General features: G+C 33.9%; 2 protein-coding genes, 1 long non-coding RNA gene and 1 pseudogene across 3 annotated transcripts in view; 2 read left to right on the top strand and 2 right to left on the bottom strand.

Annotated features, from left to right (window-relative positions):
• LOC126722699 (protein SUPPRESSOR OF K(+) TRANSPORT GROWTH DEFECT 1-like) overlaps positions 1 to 23,773 on the top strand; it is a 55,704-nt gene that overhangs the window by 5,513 nt on the left and 26,418 nt on the right. Inside the window, exon 4 of the mRNA XM_050425855.1 lies at positions 1,092 to 1,228. Coding sequence (XP_050281812.1) covers positions 1,092 to 1,228 — 137 coding nt within the window. The remainder of the gene's footprint in view (positions 1 to 1,091; positions 1,229 to 23,773) is intronic.
• LOC126722706 (uncharacterized) lies at positions 6,179 to 7,189 on the top strand. Its single transcript, XR_007654041.1, has 2 exons — positions 6,179 to 6,701; positions 6,790 to 7,189. It is a non-coding gene; the product is annotated as an uncharacterized LOC126722706 (long non-coding RNA).
• Positions 16,004 to 23,519, bottom strand: LOC126722700 (organelle RRM domain-containing protein 1, chloroplastic-like). The gene is made up of 9 exons (XM_050425856.1): positions 22,974 to 23,519; positions 22,778 to 22,875; positions 22,390 to 22,630; positions 22,152 to 22,249; positions 22,002 to 22,067; positions 18,326 to 18,415; positions 17,914 to 17,982; positions 17,725 to 17,831; positions 16,004 to 16,536 (listed from the first exon to the last, which is right to left on the bottom strand). Exons 1-9 carry the CDS (start codon positions 23,312 to 23,314, stop codon positions 16,459 to 16,461), a joined length of 1,188 nt encoding a protein of 395 aa, XP_050281813.1. The 5' UTR covers positions 23,315 to 23,519; the 3' UTR covers positions 16,004 to 16,458.
• The window catches only part of LOC126722701 (organelle RRM domain-containing protein 1, chloroplastic-like), a 53,245-nt pseudogene continuing 45,475 nt past the window's right edge, over positions 16,004 to 23,773 (bottom strand).

Genomic DNA, 23,773 nt, shown 5'->3' with positions numbered 1-23,773 from the left:
TATCGACCTTTTCCCCCTAGCAACTGATCAACCATTTTATTGTTGAATTTCTACACTAGTTCCCATTTTTCCATTTGGTCTTCTATGAGGGGGGGAAAAACATTGAAGGAAATGTATTAAGTTTGGAGATTTCGTTTCTCTTGCAAAGAAATTTGACAAGTAATGTTATTTATGAATAAATAAATAAAATGCAAGAAGCCTACAAACTTGGTTAGGTTTCATTTGTGCATGGTCAACATGTCATTCTTATTCTCATCCATTTTCTGTTGATAAGTTTCGTTTGTGCACTAATGCCCATATCTTAGTGATGATCTTTGCTTTCTATGCTTTCATTAGTGTGTCATAGTTAAACAGGGGCTTGGTTAGGCTTATTTGTAAAGCAGGAAATTTGAACTTCTGTTCCAAATGAGCATATTAGAATGGAAGATTTTGAAGAACTTTGTTAGGGGACCATGATGCGATCTCCACTGAAATTTGCAAGATGCACACAAACCACGCAAGAATGTGTAATGTATACCTTGGAGAGTGAATGTAAGCATATGAGGATGCTCTCTTCATATCTTGTTCCTTTTTCTCTTCATATCTTGGTAGAAAGGCAGCAAAGAAGTTTGCAATCAATGCCAATTACCTCATTGTGCTGTCAGCCGTGACTTCTCCTGTTTGTCAAATAGTCTCATAAGAACATTGTTAAAAGGCAACAAGTAGGAATACTGATGTCCACTAAGTGAGATGACAGGAAAAAAAATTATGAAATGTGGATTTAATGGATCAAAAATTCTTGCTTATACCTAACTTAAGATATTTGAGTTTCAGTATGCTTGCAGTTCTTAATAAATTTTTTTATATAGTTTTTTTCGTATACTTCATATATGGTTGGGGTTGACTGCTTCTCATGATTTTTATTGTAATTGTCACATCATTCGGGTGAATTTGAATTTCCAAATGCATGTATGATTTACACTTCCAGTTGTATGCCCATGGATGTAGGTTTTTTTTTTTTTTTTTTTTTTTTTTTTTTTTTTTTTTTTTTGTCTTTATATTAATGGAATGTTGCCAACACATGATGAGTGCTAGATGCTGTCAATACACAGTGTTTCGTCATCAGATCTTGTTTCAAAATGGATGGGTGAACGCGAAAAGCTAGTCTCAAATCTTTTCCAAATGGCTCGTGATAATGCTCCTTCCATTATTTTCATTGACGAAATTGATTCCTTATGTGGCCAGCGAGGTGAAGGCAATGAGAGTGAAGCATCTCGACGTATCAAAACAGAACTTCTTGTACAGATGCAGGTATTTTGTGTTCACTGGAAGTGGATAAGAGCTTTGTTCCAAGCTTGTCTTATACTAATACAACTGACATTCTTATACTTTAGTAGGTGATATGCAATATTAATTGCTTCCCTATCATCAACTTTTTTTTTGTCCTGCATTTTCTTTTTCTCTTTTACTTTCCATAAGTGGTCCAGTTATTGTTTCAGTTGCTAAGCTATCTGTCTGTTACATTAGGGAAAGATTATAGAAGTCATATAATTTATATATGTATATGCATTCTGCTTCCTGCCAATACCAGTATGTATAGGGTTTAGACTTGATTCTTGGAGCTTAAAATTCTTAGGCCTTTCCTTTTGTCCATGAACAAAATTTTTGTTAGAATAATGGTTAAATGATTAAATTCACAATTTTCTAATAGTTTTAGCTATTGTGACAAAAAGTGGTCTTGAGTTCAAGCCTTATCTCCAATCTACCTCCCAAAAAAAGGGGAAAAAAAAAGGTTACAATCATATGTGTTAAATTTGTTACAAGGACAGAATACTGGTTCTTCTACTTTAGAGATTGGTGCATGGGCCTTATTGGAATGTAGTTAATTTTGTTACAAAGGCAGGCTGTACCTATGTTAGTTGACTATCAAGCATTCTCCTAGTTATTGCTGAGTCTCTTAGGCCATGGCCCATATGAAAAGCAGGTTCCATTTCACATTCTCCTCATGCTCACTCAAATTCTGGCCATAGGATCTCTTCCCTGTTCTCACACTAATCCATCTTATGGTAGTGAAATATGCAAATTATTGCAATGGCTAGTGATCAAACTCCTACCACCAGATAATTCTCCAATTTGAACTCTCAATAGCCGAGTCTGGAGTGTATAGTCTGACCTGGATCAAAGACATAGATCCCTTCCTACTCTCTTCTTGCATTCTTGGTGCATCATCTTTAGCCCACATCTCTTTCGTCTCATTCCCTACTACAATTATCTTTAACCTGCATTAGTTCTTAACTACATTAAACAGTGGTTGTTGCCTTTGGTTTTTCTACTGTTAATCTTCAAATGGAAATTTTCTTTACCACATTTCAGGGTGTAGGCAGTGATGATCAGAAAGTTCTAGTTCTTGCTGCCACGAATACTCCATATGCTCTGGATCAGGTAAGAAAACTCTGATCCATTGGACCTAAGTTATAGAGTTTTATGACCTTCATTGCTTTGGGGTTGAGACAAAGGAAAATTAAATACAGGCCATCCGTAGGCGTTTCGATAAGCAAATTTACATCCCTCTCCCAGATTTGAAGGCAAGGCAGCACATGTTTAAGGTACTGTGGTTTTGGTAGAGCCATAGCAATTGATTCTTTTGGAGATTATGATTTGCTTAATATCCTCAATAGGTTTTTAATTTAATCAGGTCCATCTTGGAGACACTCCTCATAACTTAACTGAAAGTGATTTTGAGCATTTAGCTCACAAAACAGAAGGATTTTCAGGTTCAGACATAGCTGTTTGTGTAAGTGTCCAGTTTACATTAGTTTCTGGTGTCCCTTTTGAGATATTATATGGCTGAAAGCTGTTAGCTACCTCCTCTCTTTCGATAGGTTAAAGACGTTCTATTTGAACCTGTTCGTCAAACCCGTGATGCGAAATTCTTCAAAAAGAACTCTAGCGACACGTGGGTCCCTTGCGAACCTACTGAACGAGGAGCTGTTCAGGTTACCTTGCAAGAACTTGATGCACAAGGCCTAGCTTCAAAGGTAAGTATTGGGTAGGAAACTGTTTTACTTATTATTATTACTAGTCGCACACCCACGCATTGCGCGAGATAATTTTTTTTTTTAGGGTGATCTTATGAAATATATTTGGGGTAATAAGTAATAACATTCTCCCATTCTGTTTATATTAATAACAAAATATTTTAAATTTATTTAAGAATCTGTTTATAAATGTTTAACCATGGTTAGTAAACACATTACTCATAACTTTAGAATTAAAATACAAATTTATAAAATACCAAAACATTTGAAATGACAAATCTCTCCATAATTCATTGGGAAAAGAAAAGGGGAAAAAAAAAAAGCGAAAGACATTACTTAATATTTTGAAATACACTTTAATTTAAATTTTAAAATAAGAGAATTTAATTTTAAAATTAAGGTTAATTTTGGAACCTATCTTAAGCATAGGCAGGTTAGTACACAATATTTTAATATTAATTTAACAAAGTTTGGTCAAACAAATGTAAAGGGTGAAAATATTTTTTCATTTCAAGTTTGGGGTAAAGTGTCATTTCTTCAAACCTCAAGAAAGGGGAATGTAATTACCCCTATATTATTACTGTTGTTGTTGTTGTTGTTGCTGTTATTAATAATTGATTTTTCATTTTCTTCTAAGTTAATAAAAACCTTACATATGCATTTTTATTTATTTATAGAATATACATTTTTTAACCTTTACGTATCTTTTTTTTAATGTGAATCTTTACATATACCTTAAGTAACCTCTATATATTCCACTTCTTTAGATGTGCAAAATCATAGACTACTACTTCATAATGATAGTAACTAATTAGTTTTATCACTTTTTTTCATAATTTCATTTATAACGTTTTTTACTATTATCATAATTTCATTTCTAACTTTATTTCTTATGTAATTTCTATTATTACATGAGAACATCTCCTTTTAGTTATGAACTAGAGTTTGATTAGTTTTAAGTTTAAATATATTGCTATGATTGTGTTTAATTATTGATTATTGATTCAATTTTTTAAGTGAATGTAGCAGTTGATTTTATTACACTGTAAAGTTTTTAATGTTCTTCATATTGGTCATATTTATTTTTTATTTTTACTTTTCCTTACAACCTCTTTGTTTTCCAATTAATAGTTACTAATTGACATTTGATTTTTTTTTTTCTTTACCATCTCTCTCTTTCTCTCTCTCCCTCTCTCTCCATAGGCAACCTACTGTTTTCCAAGATTTGATAATTATTTTATTGCATTAAATATGCATTGTAGTTTTTTTTTTTTTTTTTCATTTAATTTTGCTACCCTTAAGTTAGTATATCCATAACTATTAGTTTCTTTATATTATATTTGGTTTGATATCCTCATTATTATTATTATTTTTTAATTTAGTGTTTCCCAATTGGCATTTGTTTTGTATTATATTTTTTCTTTGATGTATTGGGTTTGAGAATGAGTGTGTCCCTAGTATTACTCCACTTTATGAGGACACTTTTATTTATTGAATTTAAGTGAAATTTTTAATTTTTAATTTTTTAAATAAAAAAAAAGGAGAGAAATTAAAATATTAATAATTTAATGATATGGAAGATGTGGGGAGATGAATAATGATATCAAGGTAGAAGGTAGTAGGAAGATGAAAAGATAAAGGTAAGGAAAAAGCTTGGACAAAGTGTAAATGAAAAAAAAAGAAAAAAAGAGTACAATTTTTTAAGGATAATTTTATTGATTTAAATTTAAATAAAATATTCCATGTTTAATTATTATATATTTAGGATACCTAGATATAATAGAGATATAATAGGATACCTAGGCTGAAAAAGAGATATAAAAACCACGAAGAACACGTTGATCTCACCACAAGTCTCTCTCTTGAAAAGTTTCTGAGTTTTGGGTGTTTTGATTCGCGTTATGTTGTGTTTTGGTGTTAAAAGGTGTTTTTGTAACGGCTGGGCTTGAGGTGGGTTACGGAGATTGACGAAAACATACCACAGGTGGGTTAAGTGATACTTTTCAAACCACGGGTAGGCAAAGTGATTTTCGCCCTAACCACAGGTGGGTTATGTGTAATTATCCACAAAAAAAAAAAAAGAAAGGATTCCCAAAGATTAGTAATTTGGCATAAATAGAAAAATGTATAAAAAATTCATCGAAAAATTGAGAGAGAGAGAGAGAGAGAGAGAGAGAGAGAGAGAGAGAACCTTTTTTTTTGTGAGAGAAAACCATGCATAGAATGGAATAGATAGTTACAAATTTATAGTAAGAGAGTGTGAATAAGAAGAGACAAAATAAAGGAAGATGAAGAGAAAGAAGAAGAATAATATTTATGTAGAAGGTAGTGGGGAGATGAAAAGAAGAAGAATAATATTTATGTAGAATGTAGTGGGGAGATGAAAAGGTAAGGGTGGAGAAAGTTTGGAAAAAGTATAAATATTAAAATAAAATAAAAACGAAATGTTAAAAACAATTATAGGTGTAAGGGTAAAATTCCCAAGTCAAACAATGGGCGTTGGGCCCTATATAGAGTCCAACTACGACCAAAGGGAGAAATGGGCTGCCAAAACAAATGCTAGCCCAACCCTAATAAGTCCAAACTTATTTAAAGGAGACGTCCGAGGAGGAGTGTCTCCTCGGACGCGCCAAATACAAGCCCAACGTGCACCCTATCCATAATAAGGAGTCATTCCAAACAAATATTGGTAATAAGGATAAGTCCTGAAAAGCAGGAAGGAGGAAGAAAAGATAAGACGTCCAGGGGGCAGCCACAACTGCCGCATTAAATGCAAGGAAGCTACTTTCTCAGCCGCATTAATGTGGAGAAGACAAGCGAACAGTGTTACATTGGCTAATGCAACTCACAGAAAGATAAGGTGGATGTCTGATGGGACAGGCACTCAAGTGAGGGTCCAGATGGTTAACAAGTGTAAGGTTCTTATCAATCTAAGGAGGCTATATAAGAGAAGGAAATCCCCATGAAAAAGGGATTGGAAAATTGAGAGAGAAATTAAGAAGAAAAGAGAGAAAAGAATTCAGTAGTTTTTAATCATAACAAGAGGTGCACTCATACGTCTCCTCGGACTGAGTATCCTGTGGACATAAAGAAGATTTTCTTACGTTCAACCTGTTGCATGGCATACAATTAACTAACGTTCACTTCGTCCAGCCCTAGTTCTGTAACCCGCTCTCTATAAATTCATTGTCTAGGGTCCTTTGGGCCAGAACCACTTACTTGCTGGGTCTGGGCCCCAAAAACAGACCCTACAATAGGAAAATTGGAAAAAAAATGATAATGAGGTGGACGATGATATGGCTCAACTGGAGTGTAGCAATAATAAATGCTACGTTTCAGCTTTTAGATATATATAGATTATTATTAATGGACACTACATAAAGCTCTAGACCAGAAATCATTGCCAAAATTAGCACTATAATCATATTTAGAGCTAGGTATCAATAACTTAAATAGAACTATTAAAGACTTATTCAATGCTGTGACTTATGTAGTTAGTCAATTTCAGAAAAGTAGGAATGTAGAAAAAAGTGGAAAAGAGAAGGGGGGATGGGGGTGGGGGAGAAATTTAACAAGAGCATGCCTCTATCTTATGTGCCTAATTCAATTTCATTAATGCACATTCAATGATGATTTTCTCTTCCATCAAAATTACACAATTCTTTGGAGGAAGGTCAATTTGTGGTATTTCTTTTCTAGCCTCGTTCATCCACTTCTTTTAATTTATATAATGACTTGAATGTAACTGGCTCTGGGAATGTATGACTTGTAGATCCAGCCACCACCAATCACAAGAGCAGATTTTGATAAAGTACTTGCAAGACAGAAGCCAACTGTAAGTAAAGCCGATCTTGAGGTGCATGAGAGATTCACGGAGGAGTTTGGGGAAGAAGGCTGATTGCTTGAGTTTGAACACAAGGGCTGATTAACTATTAGAAACAGGTAAAACTACTAGTATAGGTAAATGAAATATGTATATATAGTCGTCAATATAGCTTGTAATAGAAAGTTCAGCGTCTTTTTAAGAGAACACCGTGCCATATTGTTTCAATCTCTGTCTGTCTCACCAGAAGAGGAAAAAGAGGTGGAAAGCTCTTAATTGATGTTTAGTGTTACTGGTCATAGTCTCCATATTCAATAATGATTGATAATCTTACCAATTTTTTCCCATCTGGGTATGATCTCCTACCGGTTTGCCACTAGATGCTCATTAGAAACAATATCCTAGCTGCTGCTGGAACCAAATTTGTAATTAACCAATGATGAACATCTAAAATAGACTTAGAAAACAAGTTTCTATATGATTGATATCGTTAATGAAAATTAGCAAATGATGACAGCTAAAAAATTTAGCATTATGAGAGAACTACTGTTATCTTATTGAGTATGCCCCAGGGCGCCACCATTAAAAGTAAGGTAACCTAAGGATAAAACTCTTATGTTTGGAATGGAGGGAGAGAAGGAAAAGGTGTTCTGGAGTCATGGAGTTCACCTCGTGTATAATAAAAGTAGTATCAATAATGAATCCATGTGAAAAAATAAAATAAAATAACATAAAATTTGTCAAATAACACATTGTAACCTTAACATGTGGAAGATATTATCATAGATAGCACCCCTAGCATAGTCTAGAAAGGTAAAGTTTTTTAAAAAAACCCATAAAGCTTAACATAAGGATACTAATTGTGTGCGTCAATAAAAAACACTCATGAAGGTTGGTGCTAAGTAGATAACTTACACAAATAATTTATAAGAACTAAAGGGTAAAAATTCCACAATAGGAGATCTAAATAACTGATTTCAAAGCAACAAGTAACAAAATGGTTGTTTGTTGATATGGAAACTTTTTTTCCGAGATACAATAGGTTGGATTGAAAGCTATAAAACTCAGTCTTATTCTACTTCTCTCTCTCTCTATTTTTCTAAACCCCTTTTCCTATTGCACATCCTCCCTTTTTTAGGCACCTTTCCCGTCCTTATCTCTCCAACTAGTTTGCCTCTAGCTGGATTCAGGGGATGCTTGTCCCATCACCCCTCTGCTATGCCATTGTTTCATCATGTAACAGGAATTTTGAGGGTCAGGCTTGTCTATAAGCATTTAATGTGGAAGAGGTTAGGTAGAGAACATCTCATTAATGCGGAAGTGACTGACTCTATGGTCCTTATCTCTTTGTGGAGTTTCCCAAGGCAATTTTGATGACATGTGCTGATTATTGGAAATCTAAAGAATTAGAACACATTATCTCTCCACCTTCCAATCAATTTTAGCCTCCAAAGCAATGACAAGGTACTAAAATCATCTATCTTCAAATCAACTCTAGAAGTCCCAGAAACACAAGCCTTGAAGAAAAGAGTTTCAAATGGCAGCCAAACTTTAGCTTTGTCCACGAAGACCTGAATTTGTGCTTCCTTTGTTTCGTCATCTTCTTCTTGTGTGTGTGTGTGCGCGCGCATGGTTCGACCACGGTTTGAGCAGTTCCATGCTTTTTTCTCATATAGAGGTTCTTAGGGTTAAAAGAACCGCAATGGTGAGAGATTCATGGTTAACCAGGTCTGATCATACGGTCCGGTTTGGGTATGAGAACCATGGTAGAAAATGGAAGTAACTAGCTAGATGATAGAACCAATCTCCGAAGAATCCACGGGATCAATAGTAACAAGTGACACAATCATATTCCGTAGATACGACTCTCATTATTTAATGATTTCAACTAACTAAAGTACATAATTGTTTTTTTTAAATATTTTTTAATGAAATTTTTTAAGGGGTAATTAACTAATTATACTCCCCTCCCTTGAGGTTAGAAGAAAATAAAACTCCCCCCTTCTGTTCATATTAGTAAATATTTTAAATTTCTATGAAATTTTCTTTACCAAAGTTTAACCATTATTAGTAAAAACATAATGAAATTTGTTGATAATAATGCAAAATTTATCAAGCACCAAAATACTTGGAACGGCAAATCTCTCCACAACCCAATGACAAACTAAAAAAAATAAAAAAGTCATACTAATTTTAAAATACATTTTAATGAGAATTTTAAATCAATGGATTTTAATTCTGAAATAGAGGAAAATTTTGGAAACCTCCCCTTAAGCAAATGATATGTTAGAGCACTCACAGCAGTGGTGCTATATAGGTATAATGCTTTTTTTTAGCTCCAAATATCAAAAAACCTTCACGCAGCAGAGGAGCTAAATCTAAAAAATTTAGCTCCTCAGCTACAATGCACATCTATCTTTAGATGTGCACTGTAGCTCAAAGCTAAAAAAAAATATATATATTTTTTTTATTACACTTCTCTCTCCTCTCTCATTAAAATATTCCATTCCTTTTCTCTCTCTCCCTCTCTCTCCGGCTTCTCTTCTTTCTTCTTTCTTCCTCAATTTTTTTTTTCTCTCTAGCTCGCCGGCCTTCCTCATCTCCCTCATCCCTCATCTCTCTAGCTCGACTGCCCAGCGCCGACCGAAGCCCAGCCCAGTGCCGACCACTCCTCACACTTTGTTTCTGCCCAACGCCGACCACTCTTTGCGTTCTCCACCTCAAAGGCCGAACGTCCGAGCTCCATCCTCTCTCTGCTATATCATGTGTTTTCCGATCTGTTGTGGGCAAGTGGGCTTGTGTTTGTGTTTGTGGCAGTGGGCTTGTGCTCGTTGTGGGTTTTTTTTTTTTTTTACTATGGACTGCCGGTAGTGGTGGTGGTGGTGGTGTTGGTGGTGGTTGTGCTTGTGGTTGATGGTAGAGGTGGTTGAGGTTGGTGGTGTGATATTTTTTTGGTAGTGAAATATATTATTTTATTGTAGTGGTTATAATATTTTATTGTGATATTTATATTATTTTATTATGTTGAAAGTTAAAATAGATCCACTGCTGCAGCATGTGTGTAGGTAAAATAGATAAAGTAACTTTTGATGGAGCTAAATTGCTAAAAATTTAGCTCCACTGCTGTGGATGCTCTTAGTACGCAACATTTTTAATTTAATAGAGTTTGATTAAATGGATGTCAACAGGGGAAAATGTTTTTCCCTTCAAGTTTAAGGTGAAATGTCGTTTGACTCATTTCCCAACACCTTAAAGGAGGGGAGTGTAATTACCTCTAGTTTTTATTATACACATATTGAGTTACAAAATATTTCATTTGCATCTTGTTTTGTTTTTAAAGTATTTTGGTTTCAATTCTACAATATATGATAAGCAAATGGTATAAACAAAAAGAAGAAAAAAAAAATCAAACTTTACTATCACATATTTTTTATTCCCCCACCCCCCCCCCCCCCCCCCAACCTCTTCATTCCTCCCCCTTCACCCCTTCCACACATAAATTCTTGACTCTGTCACTAATGTGGATATCAAAAAAATGTGGACATTGTGCATGAAATTATAGACATTATGTGTATGGAGTATATATTAATAAGTATGATGGAAGAAGAGTTGTACTTTTACCATTTTTTTTAAAAGCAAAACAAAGCCATGAAAATGAGCTACTCTAAATGAATCTTATATTATATGTCACTTTGTTTACTGTCAAAATTATAGATGAAGATGACACATTAATTTCAAGGCAATAAAAATCAAGAGATGTTATTCGCCATATGCCTTTTCTCTTGCCAATGGCCAACCTATGATTGGCACTCCCTGGCTTAGGCTATCAATCACTAAATTCCACCAACAATGGCTAAGAAATGCTCCAGTCGCTTTGTGTGGCAGAATTTCCAACTAGGGTGCCTAGTTATTTACTAGCAAGCCCTGTTTGTTTTTTCTTATCGATTTTCAAATCCTTCTGATAACCAGTATGCTCTGAATTCACCATTTATGTCAAAACCAATAGGTGGCCGAATGACCCAAATAAATGGCATTCCACTCTCTTCCAAAGCAATAGCAAGTTCCATCATTTGGGAAAGCACCAATTGTATTTTCAAAACCGAAACCTCCTGGTGCTAGTTCAGCCATTCTATGCATTGCTCTACCGAAGACCCAGCTTGTTTTCTGATTCTTTGGCCGATAACATGTGTATCAAAGATTTAGAGGAAGATGAAATCATGGCTTGAAGGAGTACAAGACCAATTGCCCAAACTGCCAGGTTTATATATTTTCTTAAAACTTCCAATCCTGGAGGTTCAAGCTCTTCTATTGTATTACAAAATCACCCATAAGAACCAAAAGAAAGTGATAAGTGATAACTGTGATTGAACAAACCTTAGTGGAATTAATTTAGCCAAGGTTAATTGGCTAAAAGGATAACTACAAGATTAACCATAATTGTCTTAAGTGCCCATAGGCTTGATTGTAATTCCATTTCTAAATTAAATTATAGATTTTAGTGGAAAATATTAAAATGATTATATAATTAATAAATTAATTTGTAAAAATCCTAATAAAGTCTAATAGAATTTTTTTAAAAAAATTTTATATCTTTTCTAAGGTTTGTATTTGTAAAAGTAAAAATATGTTTATGAGTATAATAATATTTTTTTTGTTTATGTTTATGTTTATACTTTGGCAGTGCCGGCTCTATGGTATAGGCAATTGATGTGGTCACCTAAGGCCCCAAGTAAAAAAAAAGCCCCAAAATTTTAATTAATAGAGTTATTTATTTCATTGTAATAGTATTAAACCCAAATATTAGTCAATAAATAAAATAATATTTTTTATCAAATGAAAAACAAACAAAATAAAAAAGAGAAATGCTACATCTACAACATTTGTCATAACACTTTTATAACAAATTCTAAGTAGTAAGTTGTTACAGGCTATTATTAATAGCAAAAAAAAAAAAAAAAATTAGTAGTGGGTTTAAATTAGAACCACTAACAACTTAACACTTAATATTTGTTATGAAAAAATTGTGAATGTAACACTTCTAAAAAAAAAGATCAATACACAAAAAAATTCACAACATTTTTCACAATAGTTCAGTTAGCAAACTTTTACGAGTTCTCATATAAGTTCACCACTAACATTACTCTTTTATTTACCACTATCAATCTGACACATCAACAGGTGTGAAAAGTTTTGTCCAATTTTTTGTCTATAAACATTCTAAAAAAATAAATATCTGTGGTTCACATTAATTAATAGTAATTTTGCATCTAAAACAAGATAATCAATTTTTGCCTTAGAACCCTAAATGCATCAAGTTACTCCTATACTATGGGAATTCAATCTATGATGTTGAGCATCTACTTAGTTTGTTCTATATGAACATATACCCTTTACTCTGGGGAATGGAACATAATTCATAATCCAAATAACTCAATGCCTTGTGCCATACTGTCATGTATGTTATTTATCTCTTTTAGATTTTACAATGTGTCGATTTTTTTATTGTTAGATTGTCATTGTATCATAAATTTCATGCTATTAAGGTCTAATGCTAATTGTGACCCATTTCATTATCTTGCTTTTCTTCACCTAAGTTGGGTTATCTTCGGTTGGGGAACGTAAGAAAGGACACATTTAATGCTTGTGATTTGGTTATTTTTAATAGGGCAATATAATAATTTTCCTTCTAATAGTTTAGACTTTGGAAGAATATTGTGTGTTTTTATCTATTTGGAATTTGCATTCTTCTTACCCTTATTTATTTTTTTTTTTTAAGGATTAATTTCCATTCAAATCATTTTGGAAAGCTCTCATATCAATCCATCAACTAAGGAAGATCTTTAGTGCAGGAGTACTAATGTCTTATATTTTATAGGCATTAGGAGCTTCGTACATTTCCTATTAGAACCAAGTACAATTTTTTTTTCTTGTTAGTGTAAATTTCACTTTTAAACCCTATAGTTTTGGGGCAATCCAAATAAAAACCCTATAATGTCAAACATACCAAGTTAAAACTTAAATTTTTAAACATAAAAATTTCACTTTTAAATCCTATAGTCAATGGTCCCAATAACATTTTTAGATTATTTTTAATTATCTATGTAAAGAGTAGTTGTTGAAGTTGAAACCAAAACAAAGGAGAACATAAATTGAATCAACTCAAACAGGCTTTACTTAGCTCCTAATGGCTCCAAAAGTGGCTTTGGAAGCATCTTGTATGTATATGTGTGTGTATATATATTCAATAAATTAATTTGTAAAAAGCCTAATAAATTTACATATAGATAGAATTATAATTATTTTATTTTTTTATTTTCTAAGATATGTATTTGTAGAAAGAAAAATATGTTTACGAGGAAACAATTTTTTTTTTGTTTATGTTTATGTTATTGCTGGTTTTATTTAATGTTATCTTTAGGAAAAAGTTCTAGATGTTATACGAGTCCACATTCTCTGTCTCACTTTCTCTGCTCTACTCTATGCTCCACAAATCAAAACTTTCCATGTGTCTCCCAATTTAATTAGATTTTAACTTTATGTTATTTATTTTTTTTTTTTTCATATACCCAGAAAAATAAAAGTAAAAACCCAAAACGTCCCCTACTACCAGCGATCCTCCACCACCACCAACAACCATCGCCGGCATCAACTACACCGCTAATCACTGCCATCCACCACCACCAAGCCCACACGAACCACACCACCTAATTCAACAAACCCAAACATTTCTCTTAACTCTCCGTTAGCTCCTCTCTTCTATGACTCACTGTTTCCTCCAGATTTGCATCTTTATGAACCATACCAAGCCAAAAATAATTCACTGATTTGGATTAAAAGTTAGAAACCATGCGTGCTGTGGTAATTTAAAAGATAAGAATGAAAAAAGAAAAATAGTCAGTGCCATAAAGATTGAAGAGGAGGCAAAAGAAACGTAAAGATTGAAGAGAACTTTTTGATTTGAGCCTTTGGTTTCCTCTGTCATGGGTGGCGGTTGATGTCGTCGACGATCCATTCATAGTGGTACAGGCGAAGGTTGCTAACAGTGGCTGGCAAGGGTGGAGGTGGAGGACCGGTGGTGGTGGTTGGGATTGCTTGAGTTTTTTTTTTTTTTTTTTTTTTTTTTAAATTTATTTTAGGAAACTAAGTAAGAAAAGGCTGAAAATTATATTTGAATTTAATAGGTGTGTATGTGGCAAATTTTTATTAGTGGAGTATAGGGTGGAGTAAGAAAAATAGGACAGAAGATTTGGACTCATGTTATACACCTATAATATTTTTAGTTTTTTTTTGAATTATATAAGGAAAGAACAGTAGTTGTTGAATTTAAAACCGAAACAAGGGAAAACATAATTTTTTGAATCATATAAGGAAAGAACATAAGTTGTTAAATTTAAAACCAAAACAAGGAAAAATATAATTTAATTAACTCAAATGGACTTTAGCCTCTAATGGATCTAAAGCTCGCTGCAGAGGTTGGCCAGCTACAAAGTGAAATATTAGAACTAAACCAACTGAAGGGTGGGCCAAGAACTAAATATAAAATACTAAAATTAAACAAACTTTAGAACATAACGCCTTAAAAGGAAAAAAGAGGGAATTTGTGATGTGCATAGTATTATTAATACAACTATTCAGCTGCTTCTTAATCCATTTAATAATGCATTTAAAATATCCCAAAAATCCCCTAAAAGTTAATCCTATATGTATGTATGTATATAAAGTCCAATAAATTTAAATATTGATAGAATTATTTTTGGAGTAATTACACTTGTAAGGACCCAAAGAATAGCTCAAGCCCACTTAGAATAGTGGCACCCAGTACTACAAGCCCAATACAATAAATTTGTAAGAGAGTGAGAATTTCCAAGTCAATTGCAATGCTAAGTAAATCACAAACTTGAGGATAAAAGGACAAAGTAATTAATATGAACGAATGAAGCAGTGATTTAGTGTAAAGTCTTCCTTGGGTAGGCCTGAGGATGGATTGTTCATTAATAGTCAAAATTGAGTTCTTATAGTAAGATCTTAAGTTCTCTTTCTCTCAATTCATAAAATGTCCATCCCTTCTTCTAGGGGTTCCTTTCCTTATATAGTTTTTTCTGTTGCATCTCAGCCCTCCACCTGTATGTCTAAGGGGAATCACTGGGATGCTTGTCCCATCAAGACCAATTTGGAGGAGGTAAAGAGAGTTGTGAGCTGTGCAGTCACTGTTCAGGTGTCTTTTCCTCATAAATGTGGCCAGCTCAGTTGGTGCAGAGCATTGAATGTAGAAGTAATGGCCACCTTCCCAGATATTTCCCTTTTTCGTTGCTTGCATGACTCTGGTGCCCTCCATCGTGCTTTACTTTCTGGAGTAGGGAACTGAGTAAGGTACTCCCAAGGTGCATTTGCTTCTCGGGTTCCTCGGACGATGGTCTTGCTTGCCTCCTCCTCGGACCTCTTATTCTAAGTTTAATCCGAACCTGAGTGGTTTTAACGTCTTCCCTCTTCAGTCTTAACCCACATGTCAAACTTGAGTTGACGCATGAATGGACCTTTCATCATCCTCAAGCAAGGCCCATGGGCCTTAGAATGTCCTTAGATTACTTGCTCGCACAACACTCTCTTCCCTTCAAGTTTGAAGAAATTAACACTCAATTTTATTTATATTAGTAACAAAATATTTTAAATTTTCATAAGAATTTTTTTACAAAAGTTTAAGCATGGTTAGTAAAAAATATAATTGGTAAATTTAAAATAAAAATGCAATATTTATCAAGTACCAAAACATCTGCAATGACAAATCTCTCCATAATCCATTAAAAAAAAAAAAAAAAAAAAGCAGAAGTCATACTTAAAATTTTATAAACTTTAAAACAAAGAATTTTAGTTTTTAAATGGAGGATAATTTTGGAGACATGGCCTTAAGCAAAGGATGAGTTAGTACACAACATTTTTAATATTAATTTAATAAAATTTGATCAAATGGATGTGAAAAGGGGAAGTGTTTTTTCTTTTCAAGTTTGGGGTGGAGTGTCATCTCCCCAAACTCAAGGAAATGGAGTAAAATTACCCCTATTTTTTAATTATCTATGTTTTTAAATATTTTTCCCTTCAATTCTGGGGTGGAATGTCATCTCTCCAAACTTCAATGTCGCAAGGATTAAAAAAATATTTACTTCAATGCTTTAGTAAAAATCAAACTAAATTATATATTGAATAATTGAATAGGCTACATGTAAGTAATGTCTTCAAAATTATAGTATTTAATGTACCAAAGAAAAAGATAACAAATGCATCATATAATGCTGACATGAAACTTTTGAGTATAGAGCATTTCATTTCTCCCTTCAAAGAGCATGCAACATAATAGACGTTCACAGACTACATATATATATATATATATACACACACACACAGAGGCGCACATAATATATTAATGACTAAAAACTCAATGTGAACGACTAGTGCTTCAGTTGAAGATCTGGAGCTGATAAAGGCTCTTGCCTCTTGCAGGTACTAATCGAACAAAATTTAGGTGGTAGTATGAGAATAGTCCGACACCTTGAGAGCAGTAGCCTGAATATCTTGCTTGACCTTGAAGACAGTGGATCAATAATCGTTCTCTTGTCAAAATTCCTATTTGGGGCGACCCCTGCTGTATCTTGGTGGATTAGTCTTGGCAACATCAACAACTATCATCCAGCCATTAATAATCTGCAAGAACCAAGAACAAAATAGAGAGATTACCCTTTCTCTTACTCAAAGAGTTATATTTGTTTTATCTACAATTATGAACCAAAGCTTAAGGGAAACAAAACTGCGCTTGAACATTAAGCACAATGTTAGGACATATGTGATTCACTTGTTAGAAGCATATATTACTATTTTATGTAATTGGCTAATCCTTTGACAAAATGCAATTTTCTTGTATTTGGGTAGATCTAGAATGTGTTTAATATTTCAAAAAACATGTTGTTCAAGTCTAGTATTAAAGCCATAAAAATTGGACCAAGAAACAAGTGAAGAAAGCTGTTCATTAAAGCTGGACAAATAGCTCGACAGCTTCTCGACAAATAGCTCGACAGCTTCTCGACAAATAGCTATCTATCGAGGTTTAATAAGGCTTGACAGATACTATCTATCGAGGTTACAGGAATTCAGAATTTCAAATATGATTTTCAGCCCATGCTGACATATATATGTAAGGTTTTTTTTCTCACAATCCAAGACATATATAAGGTTTATTTTAGAAGCCGTCACATAAAAGAATACAAGGAGAACATATGTAAAAGGTGACCGATGCCTTATTCTCTTTAAAAAAAGCTATTGCGACTTTGCGCCTTAGGATTTTATAACCAAGTGCTTCTTGATCTACATTGTTAATGAAGTGAAGAACTTTGCAGCCAACATTCTTCTTCCTCAAGTTGGTGAGTGAATCACGTACTGGGATTTGTGTAAAGGAGTTAGTCATGTACTGGAATCCATGCAACAAAAAGGTTGGCGTTCATATATTGAAGAGTTCAGAGGTTTTAAAGCGGTAGAAAGTTTCTGCTGTAAGTTCATCTATGGGGATTGTAGAGTTTAGGGACAAAAATTTTGTACTAGATCTGAAACTTCTCTTTACTATAGTTAATTTCTTTTCGAGAAAGTTTCCTCCTAGGTTTTTTTACTGTGAAACTAGATTGTTTCATTTGTTTTCCTGGGTTATCATATATTGTCTTATTTATTTTTTCCGCTGCATGATTTTGACATGATATTGATGTTTGTTTGTTTTAATAAGCTTATTCACATAAATCTAATTAATAACTTGGGTTTAAAACTTATTAATTCTATCAATCAGGGTCTAAATTTCCCAACACACAAGAAAAATACAAGGAAGATTCGTAATGGAAGAAAACTTACCTTGCCATTCATCTCTTTGAGTGCTGCACTAGCAGCCTCCTCTGTAGTGTACTCTATAAATGCATAACCTTTGGACCTTTTGGAAATTTTGTCCATTATAATCTTGACTGTTGAGGAAGCAGTGCATCAGCACGGGTATAACCTTACTAATGAAACACGTCATTTATGAGCATGGAAATGCAAACATACCTTCAACAAGCTCACCAAAGCCTTCAAATGCAGCACGTAAGGTTTTCTCAGATGTGTAAAATGACAACCCTGTTTTTAAATCAAGATTGTAAATCACTGTTATTTGTGAATAAAAAAAGAGGGAGTAATAAAGTTGCTGGACCAGAAAACTTTTGGATTTCAGAATGGAAACTACAGGTAATACATTATGATCTCATAAGAGGACACCATGGCAAGGTCCAGGGAATCTCCAAAGACTAAATAGAACCAAATGTTAATCAGGTAAAACTCAAAAAAGCATATTAGACAACCATTATAGTAGAACAAGCATGCACATTTCATAAATAAGAATCTTGAATTATTTCTTAAAAGTAGTCTTCGAAAATATGAAATTTACAAGCAAAGAATTCAAACTCACAGTCTTGCAACATACCTGTAACGAATAGTTTCTTTGTTTTTATAGGGGTTGTTTGACTTGCTTCTGAAGGATCTGGCAGATCTGTGGAACTCTGTAGATTATTACCTGAAAATACAGCTTGTTTACTCTACAATGGAAAGAATTGTTGCAATGGTAAACTAAAGATATAATCTGAAAGACATTGAAATGATTCATTGGGAATTGGCCTCTTATTAAAAACAAATCAAGATTAATAATTTCAGTAGTTTATTCTAACCCCATATAACAACAATAGTAATCCAGTTATTAAATCATCATTTGCATATTTTCCACTGAGAAAACATTGAAGAGTAAGCCTTATCCAAAAAAAAATTGAAGAGTAAGACTTATTAAAAAAAAAAAAAAAAACTTGAAGAGTACTGACATATTCCACTTCACATTAGAAGATTTTCTATCCATAATAATAAAACATGCTTAAGCTAACTGACAGAAGCATGATAAAAACATAAATAAACAAGTACTCTAGCACTTGGTAAACATGGCATCAATCAATCGCTCTATTGAGGAAGGTTTCAGAATTTTACTCTAATAGTTAACAGATAATGTCTATTCTGCAAGCAGTCAAATTCTATCAAATACTCGACCAATCCTCTAACCAGCTGTTTACACTAGGTGATAACATGTCATTAAAATCCTAAACTGAAAAATTTAATGGTTTCTATAGGACTAGGTCCTTAACAAAAAATATAACCTAATGTGCTTGGTATGTTCACCTCACTGGTGAATGTATCAGAACAGGTGAAAACACTGATATTAGCCAGGCAGCAAGTAATGTCACAAGGTTGGCTGCAAGTTTTGCATGTTTGATACCGAAATAGATTAGATAGATTAAATTTATTATAACAAATTTTGCTGTGGTTTTATCAAATAATAATGAAGAATAGTTCCTTGGACTCGGGAGACAACATAGAAAATAGATTGGTTATCATTCCTATTAGTCTTTTCAATGAGTTAGGAGAGGTGTTGGCTATTTATGTAGGTTTTGTATTCGATAAAGGAATCTCAGAATAATTCTGACTCAAATGTCTCCCCACCCCCTCACTCTTATTTTAGGAGGCTGGCCAGCCTCAAAGTAGATTGTTTCGCCTACTGTTCGTATAGCACTTGATAGAACCGGAGTCCATCACACCGTATGAGGTTTTTTTTAGAAATTCCAAAATATTCAAAATTTGTAAAAATGAAAACAAAAAAAATGATGTTTGACGGGTTATACTAGAAAATTTCTTAATCATGTAATGAAAAATATTATATTAAATGGGACTGCTTAGAGTGTGATATCACCTAAATACCTACCCTCAAGCATTGTCCACCGATAAAGATCAGTATATTATCACAAAGCACAAAATACAGGCTTTCAATAAATTATATATTTTTGCTTTTGTTGGGGTGGCTGATATCAGTCACTCCCTCATACAGACCTTAACTAGCACCAAATATACCTCACATTAACCATTGAAGATTTCTGTCTCACACAACCAAATCATCTTGACAGTCTCACTTACATCATCTGATCATCATTAACCAAGTTGAACTAGCCAGTAACCCATCTTGGCTAAGGCATGTTTCAGAGCAATTCGATTAAGAATTAAAAAATCTATTGTTAATTATTATGCTATTTAAAGAGAGTGTTAGAATTATGATTAAGTGATTAAATTCACCATTTCCTAATAGTTTAAGCTTTTGGGAGAATCGGTAATTTAACAGAGAGGTTGGGCCTTAGTACGATAGCAAGTGCGTTCCACCCAAACTGACAAGTTGCAGATTTGAGTCTAGGAATCAGGCATTCCATAATAAAATTGGGTGTAAGGCACTAAGATTACCTACCAATCACCTCTCCCAAATCCCACAAAAGTAGGAGTTTTTGGCACTAGGTACAACAATTTTATTATGTTATTGTAATATCTTCACCAATTTCAGCATTGCATACCTCCTCCTCATTTGCTTGAGCAACCAGCAACAGAGTTTCTTAAAACTTCATGGTCGTACCCAGTGCACAAAGCTCCCAATTTTACGGAGTCTAGGAGAGGCTGCACAAAGCTCCCACTGTTGCGTAGTCTAGGAGAGGTCATGGTAGGTAGGCAGCCTTACCCCCCCTTTTCTTAAAACTTCATGCATGTTGTAAAATATATTCCAAAACCACCTTTTATACATGAACTTCAATTTAAAGATGAGCCTTAATCAATACACAAGAACCAGACCTGACGCCATTTTCTGACATAAACTAGTTGTTATCAAATTTAATAGCAAGTATTTGAGAAATGCACCACCATACATGTCACTATAACGTTAAACATCACTTTTTGGGGTCTATGGAATATAATTTCTTTTCCCATGGCTTTCCAAAATAATTTTCCAAGAACAAGGAGTAAGCAATTTACTTTCCTCAGTAGCATTTGTTCTTCTACCCATTTAAAGTTATCACCTGCACCTAAACTCCAACCAGTTGGATGAATTCCACTTAAGAATATAATAAGTTGGACCCTACCTTTTTCAGTCTCACCCCTCACATAGATACATTGGGAATCTCTCTTTCTCAATGCATCTGATTCATTTCTCCTCGCTCAAGACTTCTAGCAACTTTGCACAACAGATTTTGTGACGAGATTGGTTATACTTACCTCTTTCTTACCCCAGCATCAGATACTTTCCTAATCTGCTCATTTTGTTAAACCTTCTGTAAGCCATATGGTTAAAGTTTCATGGGTATACTTCTCATGGCTATAGTTAATACTTCATATATTGTACAATTCTACTAATTACTACATGACTCAATATAATTGACTTAATACTTCCCTTTGAATGTCCAATTCCATCAGCAACATTCTCATTGAGCTTGACAATAAAATATGATCAGGAATTACTTCCTTGAGCTTTCCCTTGTGCTAAAGCTCACTTAGCAACCTTCACAGTCAGTATCAAACGCTGTCCACTTTTATAAGTCATTAATTGACATTGTGTGCTTTCTGTTGCAAAGGCATGCTCTGCCACAAACTCTAGAATCACAACCGCTATACACTACAAAGTGTTCCCAAGCCCAATGCATGATTCTAACCAAGGAAAAGACTCATCTCTGCCACAAAGAACTGCAGCCACTATAAAGCCTATTTTTCTACTCAATACAAAGTCTTCCACTTTCGAGGAAAAGACACATGGCTGCTACTGGACTATAGAACTTTCCTTTAGCTGCTTCAAAGACTGGCCATCTACAATGACATAGAATTTACCCCTCCACTAAAATCCAGCTCAAATTAATAAAACGTCTAAAGTTAATTGCTTTATTTACATAACTAAATTACTTGAGAGATCATCTCATACAGTGAAATCACATAAACATATTGGTTGATTAAGTATTAGAATCTCTAAAACATGTATTTGTTATGACACCGACACAAATATACTAGCATAAGTTACATGGTGCTGCTGCTATATACTTTTTTGACACACAGGCCTTTCAAATAGAAATTATTAAAAGAAGAAAAGAAAGAACGAAACAGTCAAAGTTAATAATTTGCAATATATCTCTGAGATCAAGATATCACTGATTACAATGCTTGAAGAGAAGCGAAGTTGCAAGGTAGAAAAGATGTGGAGCATGTTTTATCTGATCAAACATTAAAAAAACACACAAAGATATTATTTGAAACGTACAAACCTCCATAATCCTTATTCTCTGACTCAAAATTCTTATCTAGCTGAACAGATAATACACCTGGTACACCTACACCATATGGAAGCATTTGTCTTCAAGCTGCAAAATACATATCACAACTGTGGCAAAGAGAAACCAAATGCAAATACTAACCAGCTAGTTCCCGTGCACATTCATCATCAAGTTCACAACAGAACCCAAAGTTGGACTGCCAAGAAACATGATAAATACACATTTGTGCGTCTTTCTCACTACAAAAAGTATTATTCCACTTTCAGGGTGAAGAGAAATAAAGCAATCAAAGGAAGAATATTGCATTGATGCACTGTTAGAAACGTTACAATAAAATGGAACAGAAACATAATAACAAGCTCAAATGTTATTTACTTACTTCCCCAAAACCTTGGTCAGTATTTGAGCATAACAATCAACCATTTGAGCCTTTGTAACAACTCCAATCCCTGGTTTGTCCATTCGAGCAAGCCAGTGTTTGGTACTCCCCACGGGAAACAACAGATTACTTCCAATTTGTGAGCTTGACAGATAACTGGATTGAATACTTGAAAAACTATAATCCTTTTTCACAGAACTATAATCTGGGTCAGGCCTAACTGATAAAACGCCGGGTAGTCCTAAAACATATTCATTACGCATCAATATTAATGAAACTATGAAAGTGCCTCTCACAATTTTAGTTTCTCCACAAACATGAAAGCAAAGTATGGTACAGAATTGAAGTACATCAGATGACTCAGACTTTTTCTGCTATAGAAACTTACCGGCAAGTTCACGGGAGGTTTCTTCATCAATGTCACAGCAAAAGCCGAAGTGGGTATCCCAAGAAGCATCATATATACACATCTGAGCATCCTTCTCACTGTTGTTCAAAAAATCACAACCAAAGCAGGATTTCAGACCAAAAGCTAAGAAACATTTGCAACATGACAAAAAAAGAATATTTTGAAACATACCCACCTGCCTAAAACTCTTTCCAATGTCTTAACATAGAATTCAATAACTTGTGGTTTGGAATTGACCCCTTGTGGAGGAGCCTCCATGAGCACCATCCAATGGTGGTTGTCACTACTGGGAGTGGAAGTTAATGCTGGTGGTGTTGTCGTTGAAGTGGCACTTGCTTTATTAGAGAAACATAGACAAGAAGAAGAAAAAGAAGAAAGATGAAGGTGGTTGTTTTTCTTTGGAGAAATGGAGAATTTGAGGTTTATGGTTGGAGTTTGGAGATGGGTTTTGAGAGGTTTGAGTGGAAATATTTGTGTTGTAGAGATTATGGTTGAGGAAGAGAGAGCTTGTTCCATGGCTGCTTTTTTAAGGTTTCATGGCAAACTATAAGCTCTCTCAAAGTCTCAACTATGCCAATCTGCTATCAGTTTATCTCATCTGTTTGTGTTGTGTTTCTGATATTTTTTGGGCGCTTAGAAATTAGAATAGTGTCCGTGAAAGACTGAAAGGGCAAACGGGTTACGGGCGGGTTGGTGTTTGGGTCGATTCAATTTCGGGTTCAAACATTTTTTTTTTTTTTTTTGGGTTTTTGATTTTCTAAATTTGGAAAAATTTTAAACGTGAATCAGAATCAAACTAATTTTAACTTAATTGAGATTTGAGGCTTGAGCATATTAAACCATAATATTTGAATGTTAAATTTGAAAACCATAGCCATTCCATGACATTATAACCCAAATTTCTACTTACATCTTTTATTTTTTTTGGTTAATAATTTTGATAGTTCGTAGAGAGATGCTTTAAACTTTTGATGT

The sequence above is a fragment of the Quercus robur genome, chromosome 4 (assembly GCF_932294415.1).
Source record: "Quercus robur chromosome 4, dhQueRobu3.1, whole genome shotgun sequence".
In the NCBI taxonomy this organism is placed as follows: Eukaryota; Viridiplantae; Streptophyta; class Magnoliopsida; order Fagales; family Fagaceae; genus Quercus; species Quercus robur.
This window is presented reverse-complemented; position numbering and strand designations above follow the sequence as displayed.